Genomic DNA, 13572 nt, shown 5'->3' with positions numbered 1-13572 from the left:
CACACACACACACACACATTTAGAGTAAACCAGTCTGAGGATCAATGCAAGCTCATTTGAGTTAAAACATACTTTGTGATTTTTGCAGTTTCTTGCCTCTAGTCACTAATCTGCGTGTAGCCAAGAAACAAAGGGACACCGGTAAAATACCAGGGAACTGTAAAGCAGGTAATCATGAATGCAAACAATGAAAGCTTCAAGTGCAAGATGCACACAGTGTAAAGAGTAAACCTGAAGGAAAATAGAAACTTCAGGCACATAAACTCACTACACAGCCAAGCTGCTGTAATACATGGAAGAAGCGAGGTGTCTTCTATGAAAAAGATGGCGCCCCAAAAGCAGCACGTGTGGCCATGACTTTTTGTAGTTTTTCATTGCACTGCTTTCAATTTTCTCCAAGCATGTTGCTGCAAATGCAGTAAGACTTCCAAATGTCCCTTATATGATTGAAACGACTTGCAGGTTTTACACAGTGTTCGGGCTTTTTGAAACGAATGTATATATTTTGTAAAAAGAACGTGTCAAATATGCAAAAATCTCCAACTTGCTCCCGGGTTTGAGTGAAGTAGTTTATAGGCTGCCAAAAACTGAGCTCACAACAAGCAAGCCATCCCGGAATAAATTCAAGAAAAAAAAAAGAATCGAAGGAGTGGCACTGGAGACTACGGGGAGGCATGAAACAGACAAAGGGAGAGGGGTGGGGAGCTGAGAGAGGAGAGGGATTACAGGATAAAATAGAAAGATGAGAAATGCGAGGAGGAGGAACACAGACCGATGGGTGTGGGAGGGAAGCAAAAAGATAACACCGACAGGAGAAGAATTCGAAAAGGATGAGAGAGGACAGCACAAAAGAGAGAGGGACGACTGATGAGGAGGAGAAGGGGAGAGACATCCAAATTGCACAATAATGGGCTGGAAGAGAGAGAGAGAGAGCATTGCCGGGATCAAGCAGCAGCTGCAAATATGTTTTAATATCTGCTTCAACCTGTTTAGAGATGACTAATGTTCATCTCCTCAGGACATTAAATAGTCCAGATTTCACGTTATCTGACATTTATAGAGGTAAAGCTGTTAGGCAACTAATGGAAGAGGGAAGTGGTTGAAAAATTATGACTATGTTTGGGAAACCGATTAAGTTTTATAAAGTAAAAATAGAGAAAAAGTCTCAGCTTTACATTTTTTTAATATAATTTAATTGGTTCAAGATTATTTTGTGTCACTTTTGAATTTTGTGAAATTTTGCATTATTTTTTCCACCATTTATTTGACTAATTGTTTAAGAAAATAGAAGATTGCAGCTTGATATTGCATTAAGTTCACCTTGGTAACTGGATAAATCTAAATGATCTTTGACTCATGTCTGCTTGGGAGGCAACAGCGTTGTCAAAGCCTAACCTCACCCCCGATGCAGGATGCATTACGCAGCATTTCTCCATAAAAGGAGGAGGTGGGGGGGATGCCAAGCCTTACACACACGGACGATTAACCTATTGATGTAATTAAAGCTAGTGAATTGATTGGGGGGAGAGCTTACACACTGGCTTCCAGAAAAATACTCTGTCACTTCACTTGATGGAGGAGACGCGTGCACCGAGCGGCCGAGCAGTTAGGGTTAGAGGAGCATGCTTTTAAAAAGAATAAATGTCATATGTGAAGAGAAAAAGCGACATAAAAGACGCATTTTTAATTCACCTAATATCCTTAAAGAGCATTCATATTTTATCTCTCGGCCTGGGAGTTTAATTGAATGCCTCTGAATGGGGACAGTTATGCCAGCAAAGCACTCCCTAAATTCCGTCTGCTGGAGAAGTGAGACAGATTGCGTGGCGGTGGATAAATGAAGATGGAATTGCGGGAGGGTGTGAGGAGTGTGTTCGCGTGCACACCGGTGGTGTTTGAACACCTTTAAAAAGGGTTATGTGCTGTGTATGCGGAAGTGCTTTTTTTTTTGCTTTAGAGATGCACAATGCCAAAAAAGTGATTCACTGTACGAGCGTTAGCCAGTCATTTACATAAATCGAACCCGATCTCCTCCTGAGTGTGACTATTTATCAAAATACCAAACAGACTAATGCAGTTTCTCAGAAGTAGACAGAGCGACTGAGGGGAGGAGACCAAACCGCTGGATCGATGGCCTAACAAAATGTATTATTTCTCTTTCTATCTGCAGGTATCACCATCCTCCTGTCTCTCACTGTTTTCATGCTGCTGGTCGCAGAGATCATGCCAGCCACATCTGACTCCGTCCCTCTCATAGGTATGTGAAAGATGGATATATTCATAGGAAAAAGAATCTGCTGCCATCGCAACACACAGCATTAAATCAGGCTGTCTGACTCACTGGAAATACTGCATGCAGTTTCTATCTGATGGGCGCGATCGATACTTTGTGCTTGTTTTTTGTTTGTTATAATTGATAGTTAGCCTGTGGATGCTGAACATGTTGATTAAACAGTTAGGCTGATAATTCGTTGGGAAAAGACACATTTTTTTTGTAGTTTCGCCTCTGTGTGTCACCTCGGTGGATTTTAAACCAAACAATTAAGATGTGATTGAAGTGCAGGCTTTAATTCGAGGCTTTGATTCTGGGGTTTTACAACAAATTTAAATGAACTGTTTAGGAACTACGGTGACTTTTGTACACAATTCCCCATTTTCAGAGGCTCAGGAGGAATCGTACAGACTAATATAGTTTTAAATATCAGGACTGTTGGAGTGAAATCCAAGGCTCAACTCTAGAACCCGTGAACATCACCAGATGTTGCGATTCCTCCCTTGAGATGCTCTGCTGGGCGTTTAGTGCAGCCACCTTCAGTTGCAGGCCTAAACATGCTATCTTGGGTTGACATCAGTGACCAACCATTTGAAGAAAATCCCATTTCTTCTCCTTGAGAAACTCTTGGGTTGCTTTAGTAGTTTGGTTTGAGTCATTATCCATTTGCACTGTGCAGTCCACTTTAGACTCTGAGCAGGGAGTACAGCCCTGTGCACTTCACAATTCATCCTGCTGCTTCCATCAGGAGTCACATCATCAATAAGCACTAGTAGTCCAGTTCAGTTGGCAGCCATACATGCTCATGCCACAAGATTGCCTCTACCTTGTTTCACAGATGATGTGGTAAATTTGGATTGATGAGCTGCGTCTGTCCTTCTCCTTACTTTTCTCTTCCCATCTTTTAGGACAAGTTCATCTTGAAGGCTCTGCTGATTGTAGATCAGCATCTCTAAGAGCCTTGGTGACTGTTAGATGTTGTGAACTTGTCTTCTGTGGTCTGTTAGACATTTTGGTGTTGGCCAGTGCATTCCTTCTTTTTTTAAAAACTGTTGAAATTACAAATACTGTGTCCAACAAATTATGGACCTAACTGTAGACTTTCCCAAGGTTTCAATGACCAAGTGTCAATTTAGAGGGGATACACAAGTGTCCCTGTGACCATTCAGATGGTGTTTTTATATGCTGATAATGCTTTCAGGTTTACAGTTTTTTTTAAAATTCATTAGCTGAGTGATGCTGCCTTTTATACTTTGCCTTCAAGGCTGAAACGGAGGAAGTATGTTGTCTACTGCTACGGTCTTTCTGCAGTGCAAGAGTATAACATGAACTATGAATGGATGAAAGGAACATTACCCAATTGCAGGCTGCACAAAATGTTCCCATCAGCTGCTGTTCTGATAATCTGAGAACCCTGAAACTACGTGAAAAGCTACCAGAGACAGTAGTTCTCACTTAACCACTTTCAGTGGAATGGGATTTTTTTGTGTTTTTTAAGCCATTTAACAGTAACCCATGGCTCATTCAAGCATGTAACAGGCTCCTAACTCCAGACACAAACCAGTGTTATTCTTATACATGACAGAAAACTTCATTTTAAATTTATTAGCAGCCTGTTGCAAAAACACATACATTGTTCCACAGTTTGGCAGACATAAAACAGTATTTTTGCACAAAGTCATATTCAGTGAGCTGTTAGCTGAAAACTTGGCATTTCTCTGGATGATGTGCAGTGTGTTCTAAAACATTCAAGGAAACTTGACAAGTGGAGGAAAAAAGAAGTGACCTAAAAAAAGTATCTACAGCTGATGAACAGTATCCGAAAGTCCTGTCCTTAAGAAATGGGGAAAAATGCAGCAAAGAGCTGATAGAGGACCTGAGAAATGTGTCTGACCCTTCATTTGATCCATCTACTGTTCACTGGACCCTCATCAGAAATAGTCTGAGTGGAAGAGTGGCTGTCAAAAAAGCCATTCTTAGGGAAGGGAAACAGGGAACTGCAGTGAAAATCAGTGGTAACAGTGATCTTGTCAAAATTGATGAAATTCTGAATACACAAAAAGTGCAGTCAGGTTTTGATCCATAATGCAATACCATCTTGACAGTGTCTGATTGACGACAGCTTCATCTTTCAGCATGACAATGATCCTAAACACACTAAGCAGTAAAACCACACCTGGATAGAAAAACTCACAATGCAGCACCATCAGTCATGGACTGACCTACCCAGAGCCCGGACCTCAACATTACTGAAGCAGTGTGGGATCATCTTGACAGAGAACAGAACAAAAGGCAGCCAACATCCAAAGAGGAGTTTTGAATGTCCTTCAAGAAGCCCGGAGAACTATTCATGAAGACACACTTAAAGACACACCAAGAAAGCTTCCCTAAGACAGAAGAATAAGGGTGGTCATACCAAACACTGACTTTCAAGCTGTTTGAATTGTACAGATTGCCTTATACACTTTATTTCCATGGATTTCATTTTGCACATTTTAATCAATTTTTGCACCTATTTCCCATTTTCATTGCAAAACATGGAAAATTGAGGGACTTTTGCACAGTACTGCACTACAGGAGACCAGAAAATCTACACAATGCTCCCCCCCCAAAAAAACTGTAATCACAGGATTTACTGTGGCCACCTGCTCACCTTAAAGTTTAATAGTCTAAATTGATTGTGGGCACGCTGCTGGAAATTATGTTTAGCGAGCTTAGACGGCAACCGAGACAGATGCAAGGCCATCTTTGCCTGAAGACACAAATCCTGGTCATTAAAAGCGTAAGAGAAGAAAAAAAAGAGTCATAATCATTAGTGTTTTCCTTTCTGCTTGTTTTTTTAATTAGGAGAATCTGCTGTGGATTTAATCTGTTTGATGATTTCCCCCCAGGAGTATAAACTTGGCAGAAGTTGTGTTATGAAGACATCCACCTTGAAAAAAACAGGAACACACCATCCTTAAAAATTCACATTTTTCTTGAGAATCCCATCATAATGTGTTTCAGTGAAATACCTCATCTTGCTGACCTTAGAGTCCTTGAAAACAGACATTAAGCCATCATTTTGTAGATCTTTTACTTCTATACAACGATTGCTGGGCTGTTTCCTAAGGAACAAGCTGTAGCAGATACTGCGAAGCTCAGTGAGGCAGTAGGAAATTACGGTGTGACTTAAAAATGAAATATTTTACTCTCTCCCACTCCTCCCAGGTCAGTACTTTGCCAGTATAATGATCATCGTTGGGATGTCAGTCATCGCCACAGTGGTGGTTCTGCAGTATCATCATCACGATCCGACCGGAGGAAAAATGCCCAAATGGGTGAGCCTAACTCCACAAACATCATCACTTACGAGTCTTTCTAATTCACGCAGATATATTCAAATGAATCTTTTTGTTAATCTCTGTTCAAGCTTCAGTATAATTCTTCTGCTCTGCCATTTTCAATAACATGTCATCCATTTGTTAGCTCTATACCTGTGCTCCTCTGCCAGTTTTCTTTCGCTTTTTATTCTCCGACTTCCTCGGCTGTGACTCATCCAGCAGTGTCAGTCTGCCTGAGTGTGTTCATCAAATGCCTCACCACAGACTTCAACAGGAGTGCATTTCAAAGCACTCTGGATGTGTGGGAGGATTTGATTTGCCTCATTCCTTCTTTTTTTATTTTCCTCGCCTTTTTAATGATAAAAAATTCATCAAGCTTTGTTTTAACAAAGGTTTTGTCATAACGTGAATTTTTTAAAACATGAAAAATGTTGAAAGAAGGTGTGAAATGAAAATAAATGTCATGTAATGTAATATTAACCAACATCTTGAGATGTATTTATCCGGTGATTTATGTGTGGACTGCAGAGACGAACTGACAGGCCTGCAGTTTTCAATACATGTGCATCAGCTTTACTGCATGACGGCGCAGATGCTCGATGTATCGACACAATTCAAGGACGCTTTGTTGATGAATGGCTCGTTCAGACAGTCCAATGGCCAATTAACAGGCTAATTGATGTGGTTCAGATGAGGGCATCGAACCAGCACAGTTCATAATTACAGCCCTTGAAAAAAACCCACGTCAACGGCAGCAGCAACAGAGACGGTTACCTGGCTGGTAAACATACTCTGTCGAGTGTAATTGAGCAGTCATCTGGACATTAGCTGCTCATTAGATGCCAGACACCCATCTGGACTCTGCTGGGCCAGAATGACTTTCAGGGGACTTGGAGTCTTTTTTGTATTTTTTGGGAGAGCAGAAGCGAAGGTTTAAATTTGAATAAAGTCTCTATTTAAACATTGTTTAATGAAACATTACAGCAAACTTGTTAGAGTCATAAAACAGTAATGTGAGCACTGCTCTCAATATTTCCACAGTTTGAATGTATGCCTATTTCTAAGTTTCCTCTCTGTGGGGAATGCAGTCAAAGAAAAAAAAAATTTTTTCCTCAGGCGACCCTGGTGAGGATCTCATACTTCTACAAGTGCAGCTGCAGTTTGAAAGAGACAAATAACTGCCTATTAGCCCAGCTTAACTGGCGTTAGGTGCAGGTCAGGATGTGTAGCTGCTTTTAGTGCTTTGTGGCTGCTTTCTTATGTTTTCTTTTACTTCTTTGAGTGCTTTTATGCTCTGTGCTCCCTCGAGTCCCCCGCTCTCATCTCTACATATCTCAGTGTCCCTCTCTCTCTCTCTCTTACTAGGTGCGGCTCGTTTTGCTGCAGTGGGTCGCGTGGTTCCTGCGGATGAAGCGCCCGGGTGAGAGTGACGACCCAGAGCGGCCACCTTGCGCCCCCCACCTGCGCCGCTGCTCCTCGGGGTCACAGAGCGGAAGCATCCCTAACCCTCCGGACTCCCTCCACCCGCTGCACCCACAGAACCTGGCTCCCCTCCAAACAGGTCCGCTTCATGCAGGGCACCCTCACCTCCAGGCTCAGACGAGTGCTAACAACAATGGGAATCTTCTATATATGGGTTTTCAGAGCATGGACGACCCCTCGGTGCTCCCAGAGAGCATCCAGAGAAACAACATCTCCGCTGGGCCTCTGCGAGTGGCGGGAAGCCCACCTCCACACCTGCCGTCACAATTTTGCAGCTCCCCTCCACCGCCTACCCCTAATGTGGAAACTGTAGGATGTCCCAGCACTGTCTCCAGTGGTGGGGGCTTTGGAGGTGGGGCGGGAGGTCTTGGAGGGTGCTCCACTGTAGGGATGGGAGACCCCCAGCTCCAGGCCATCCTGGAGGAGGTGCGTTACATGGCGGACCGCTTCCGGGAGCAAGATGAGACCGAAAGCATGGCGGAGCAGTGGAAATTTGCAGGCGCTGTGATTGACCGCCTCTGTCTGGTAGCATTTAGTGTTTTCAACATCATATGCACCATCTCAATCCTCATGTCTGCTCCCAACTTTGCGGACGCTATTTCAAAAGACTTTGTCTGAAAACAAAGAAAAAGAAAAAAAAAAGAGGAGGAGAAGCGTGAAGGAAAGGATGAAAGAAACTAAATATGGGATAAAAGATGGAGTGGGCCCCGATCCAAGGAAACCCAATTTCCAGTGGACTGTAGGCTCTATGATTTGTGATTGCAAAGCAATCGGAAACAAAAAAAAAAAGGTTTTCTTTGCAATACATTCTGTTTTGGAACTGAAATAAAAGAAGAAAACAGATGAAGAAGGGGATGGAGAGTGAAGGTAAAATGAGATTACGGCAAGCAGGGTGCTTTATCAGATTCTTGAAAAGGTGAAATGGATTCTTCTGGTTAATTCAAAGACTTTCCTCCAAAATTAGGGTGAGCGCTGAGCCAGAAATGGATAAAGAAAGGGAGGATTATCAGTGTAATCCAACCTGGAGTAAGAAAGCTCTTAGAGCAAGAGAGAGATATTGAAAGAATAAGGGTGGAGAAGAGAGAGGCAGATAGATAAATGAGGCAGACATTTTACTGTTTTATTTTCTTGAAGAGAGAAGACAGCCCCAGACTCCCACATGTTGAGAAAATACTGCATCATTTAGAGTGATGTGAGGACGAGAGGGCGGGGAGAGGAGACAGAGACTTTTACAAGGACAGACAACAAAGAGCAGTCGTGAAGGAACGAGACTGCCTCTCCCACGGCACTGGCACAGTGAGGCGCAGTAAGCGGCTTGTTGCTGGATACGCAAAAGTGGACCGAAGAGCAAGAAAGCACAGAGGAACAGAAGAGGATCTCATCTATTATTCAATCGCACCCATCTAATGACCGTCAAATTGAAAGACCTCGGATAATCTTCAAGACTAATAAGCTTTTAAAAGATGAAGTCCCTCCACTGCTCGCGAGCCACTTTAAATTTGCGAGGCCTTATCTCTTTGAGACGATTGCCAATCTGCAACAATCAGCAGAGATCAAAGCTCCTCAGCAGTGTGCACAGTGTGCGGCGCTAATCATGACTGGGAAACTGAATTAACTGGTCATCAGTGATGCAGTGGCCGGTAGCTGCACCACAGCGGAGACCTGAACCGATAATAACTTACGAGGCAGTCATCTAAGTGGATCTGGCAGCTCGTAATAGACCAGCGAAACTCATTGGATTTCGTATTAAAAGGTTTAATAACTCAGAGGGGAGGTCAGGGTTTTAAAAGGGCACGAGAGGCAGAAAAATAGGGCTAGGGCATTCTAAATAAAAAATATATATTACAGCAAAAAAACATCCCATCAAATTTCTGTACGATCTATTGAAAGGTTTAGAGTCTCCTCAGTGATCTAAAATGAGATAAGAGAATTTAATAGGATCATATTTTCCATGAAATACACTGCAGTGGCATTTTGAAGGTTTATGCCAACACACAGACTACTTATATGGACAAAAGTAATGGAGCACACCTCTTAATCTTTGAATCCAAATGCTTTTAGTCCCATTGCTGCAGGTGTATAACAGCAAGCACTCAGCCATGCAGTCTGCATTCAAAAACATTTGTGAATGGGTGAGCGAGTGAATTACAGCGTGGTACTCATATTCAGTTTGTGACGCTTATATTGATATTTAAAGATCAGCTGTAGCATTGCTGCTTTCAGCTGCTACCCTGTCACTACAGGGTCGCTGCAGCGGGTAGCTCTACGTTTGCCGGATTTACTGCAAGGCTAATTAAAAACAACAACAACAGCAAATAGTAAAATGCTGCAAAGGCGACCAATACACAACGGAAATAGAAAAAAAATGCAATAAAAGCTCACAAAAAACAAAAACAGCTAATCCTGACGGCTAATGATGACAATATCATTAGCAGTTGTCTTTTTCTGCCACACAGCACAGATGAAGCCTCTGCTTCCTTTAAGCGTGTCTAAGTACAGTTTGCATATTTTGGTTTCTGTCACATCTGCAGCTGTTCCATCACACTTCTGTTGGGTTTCGTGTGCTTTTTCCTATTTGCTGGTGGGTTTTTTTTTTTTATTTTAGTTGGAGTGCATGTGAACCCTCAGAGGAACCATACGGATGCCCTTCCTGAAGTAATTTGTATTATTGTAGTGTAGAAGTGGAAGGAAACACAGCAACTCTGACACATGAAGTTACAGAGCGGTGTTGTTGAACGCTGAGGTGCATAGTCCGTAAAAGTTGCCAATCCTCTGCAGAGAGATAAACCTCCCCTGACGTTAATATCAGCACAATATCTGTTCGCTGGGAGCTTCATAGCATGGGTTTCCATGGCCGAGCAGCTCTTGTAGAGGCAGTGTGCCAGTGCTTTTGTCCATACAGTGCAAGTCCAGTCAAACAAAAAATGAATTGTCTCTGCAGAACGCATATAAAAGATTAATGTAGTAATCGTGATGTCAGCGATGGTTAGCAAAGTCCCCATCCCAGTCCAGAGCCTGAGCTGAGCATGCTGGCTGTTTGCCATCTTGATGATTTAAAACTGGAAACGATGAGGAGGGAGGATGTGACTGAGAAACTGAGGGATGCTGCATGCTCGTAGGGTAGCAACTTGTCAGTCACAGGACAGGCACGCCCTAATGCACACACACCCTGCTTTATCTACCTTTAAGGACAGTGAGGAGATCATATTTTACTAAATAAACATCGTATTATCCAAGAATTGAAAGTAGCAATCACAATCATAAACTCATCAAGAGTGTTTATTGAAATCAAAGATAAAGTGAGTAGGATATTTGTTTTCCCCATAGACTCTATTTTTGGTCTGAGACAGTTATGTATTGGCTGCACCTTTTAGACTCTGTAGCTTTATCTACCTTTTATAAATGCTTTATATTTGGGTGTCTGCAAACAGTTTGAAGGTATGCAGAATGCAAAGTTAGTCCTGTTTACAAATATCTATGGATTAACGGAGCTTCTCCTCTCCGGTCTCGACAAAGTTAGACTCGCTTCCCTAACTTTGAGTGTTTCTCAGCAATTTACGGTAAAAAGAGGAGGAAATTATAAAAAAAAAAGTCCAATGTGCTTTCATTGTACTTGCACAGGATGTATCTAAAAGTGTTCCCTCGTTGTTATATAACACAACACGAGTGCACTTAACAAGTCCCAGAACTGAATGGAAATGTAACATTGTGAAAAATACTAAAGTCGTGCGACCCTACATTTAGTCAGTGACAGCGGAGATGGGAAAGGAGAATTTATAAGTGTCTGAAATCTCAATTTGATCCTCACTATGGAGTAAGCTATACTGAAATAATGGGAGTTTAATGATGCGGGGATTTTGAGCACAAAGATTATAAGGGAAGGATGAGTCATTGAAACAGCTAGGATAGAGCCCACCTTTAACAGCTCAGAGTCTGCCAGGGTTTCACTGATGCTATTATCTGAGCATTTCAATGTGAATTTCTATGTGAGTACAATTCTAGTGCACAGCTACTAAAAAATGTTCAAACTCCCACACAAATCAGAATTGGATAAGTGGTTAAAAAAGATGGAGGGATGAATGGAAATTGTTCAAACTAGTCTGTGTGTTGCTTTTGAAAGAGATAATACGAGTGGTTGTCTATTAGGATGTAATGCAAATACAGCAAAGTCCATCATTTGATGGTCGAGACACAACTGTTATAGTTTTGCGTCTATACACCACTACAGAGGATTTCAAATCAAACAATTACAATGTGACAACCACTTTTATACGTATTCCCCCATTTTTAGACTGGACGTGAGTCTGCAGCATCCTAGAGAAAAAAAACATCTTTGAACAGATGAAACTAAGATGAATTTGTACCAGAATGATGGGAAGAAGGAGAAAAGCAGCTCATAATTTGAAGCCTACCACATTTTCTGCCAAACTCAGTCGAGCGCTTCACAGTGCAAATGGCCAAAGGCAAACTGCAAAAGCAAGTCAGTGACCTGATCTCAGCCCCAAAAAGCATGCTTTTCACTTATTAAATACAAAACTGAAGAAAGTGAGACTCATTTCAAGAGAGGAAGCCCAGCATTTGGTGATATCCATGGGTTCTAGACTTCAGGCAGTGACTACAAAAAACTTTCATACAAGTGCTTAAAAATAAGTCCATATATATTTAATAATATGTTAGTAAGTCCAATTAATTTTGAGCCTCTGAAAATGGGGGAGTGCGGATGAAAAAGGCAGTAATTACTAAGCAGTAAATTCAAGCAACACTTGAATTAAAACTGCACTTTAATCACATATTCAGTGTTTGCTTTAAAATCCACTTTGCCGGCGTGCAGAAGTACAAAATATGCCGTGTCTTTCCAAACACGGAGCCTTAAACAGCCCACAGAGGTCTGTTTTAACATTAAACTGTGGATAACTTGTGTTTTCTTCAACTGTGTGGCAGGTGTTGGATCTCACTAAGCTCACTATTGGACCATACCTTTAAACTGTAAGCAGAGACATAAATCACTTTCATTCAGTTTACCTGACTGCTGTGTGGGAGAATATCCTCAGATACTAAACAACCCACTGAAGGATAAAAGCAGAGTTTCTCTGTATTTTTCAACAAATCCCAAGGTTGACGCTATTTTTCTTCTTTTAATTTGAAAAAACAGCTAAGCAGTGCACTTTCTAGCAAGCGTTTTACACCGTCAGACGCACATTTGTTGCTGTTCTTGCAGCAACAGAACAATGGCTGAGGGATTTACCCTGATAAAATACAACAGAGCCCGTGTTCATCATGACAGAGGAGCATGACACTCAGTGTGAAGTGTGGCTCATTAATGCGTTCCTCAAAATTTTATGACACAAAGGAAAAGGAAGCTTTGACCACACAGGCAGTCATTTCAGCAGATTTGTTTTAGTTTTAATGGGACTTGATGATAATAAACAAAAATCTCCTACTTTACTCCTCTAGGACAAAATATGTTTACTGCATTACATTCCTGACCAGCACTGTCTGTGCACATGTATTTTCTCACTGTGAACTGATAGAGTGTAGAGACAGCTGTACAAGTCCTTTATAACTCCTCTCTACTTGCCTTCATCTTTTGTCTTCTCTCTCTTCCTCTTTAAAGCAAAGTCCTCTAGCAAGGCAGAAGGTAAACTTCCTGCCAGAGGGTTTACGAAAGGATGTTTTCCTTCGAGCACATACTGACACCTGAACACTCACATCTCTGTACAGAGCATTTCTCATCCTGAAAATAAAAGATTCTCTCTTTTTGTTTTTCCTACTGCCTTTGGTCTTTTCTGCTCCCTATCCTGTCGTGTTGGTGGTGGCTGGCCCAACACCCGAAAAGAAGAGAAAAATGACAGGGAGGGGATAAGAGGAGGAGAGAAAGTGCTGACGTGCACTGAGCGCTGGACAGGGCCTTAATTGATCACTCGTTCAGGAGGGAGAGAAGAGGGAGGTGGGCAGTAGGGGAGGGTTAATGGAGGAAAGAGGGGGGATACTGGGTAATTCATTGGATTTATGAAGGACAGCGGCAGAGGAAATAGGCTCGCAGACAAGTATAGCTCAGTCACAGACATTAGACGAAAGGCCATGCACTATATCACACCGCAAGGGAAAATATATACATATTTAAATTGAAGATTCACAGTTCACAACTAAAGACAAACACTTTCTCACTAAAATCTATTTATATAGCACTTTTTAAGACAGGAATCTATTACAAAGTGCTTTACAGGGAATATAATAATATCTTTATCGACACTAATCGTTGTCGGTAGAAATATTAAGAGGAATTCTTTACAAACGACCTCTCCAGATCTCCAGCCAGGAATTCCAGTAAAAGTGTCTGTTTCAAAGCTGTCAATCTTTAAAGGCACAGTGTTTAAAATCTCACCACTAGATGTCAGTAGATTACAGTCAACTGATTCCTGTTTTCTTACCACTCCTCCTAGCGACGGTGGTCGCTATAGGACAAACAACTCTGACTATCATTCCTCTGTAGTT

At 41.8% G+C, this 13572-nt stretch overlaps 1 protein-coding gene across 1 annotated transcript in view; it reads left to right on the top strand.

Moving 5' to 3' along the window:
* The window catches only part of chrna11 (cholinergic receptor, nicotinic, alpha 11), a 20478-nt gene extending 7631 nt beyond the window's left edge, over positions 1–12847 (top strand). Inside the window, exons 8-10 of the mRNA XM_005927614.2 lie at positions 2171–2257; positions 5483–5592; positions 6961–12847. Coding sequence (XP_005927676.1) covers positions 2171–2257; positions 5483–5592; positions 6961–7695 — 932 coding nt within the window. The 3' untranslated portion in view covers positions 7696–12847. The remainder of the gene's footprint in view (positions 1–2170; positions 2258–5482; positions 5593–6960) is intronic.
* Positions 12848–13572: the final 725 nt, after the last annotated feature.

Source organism: Haplochromis burtoni, unplaced genomic scaffold, assembly GCF_018398535.1.
Source record: "Haplochromis burtoni strain Fernald_Lab_line unplaced genomic scaffold, NCSU_Asbu1 Contig_90, whole genome shotgun sequence".
Lineage (NCBI taxonomy): Eukaryota > Metazoa > Chordata > Actinopteri > Cichliformes > Cichlidae > Haplochromis > Haplochromis burtoni.
Note: the sequence above shows the minus strand (reverse complement) of the source record. Positions and strands in the feature narration are given on the sequence as shown.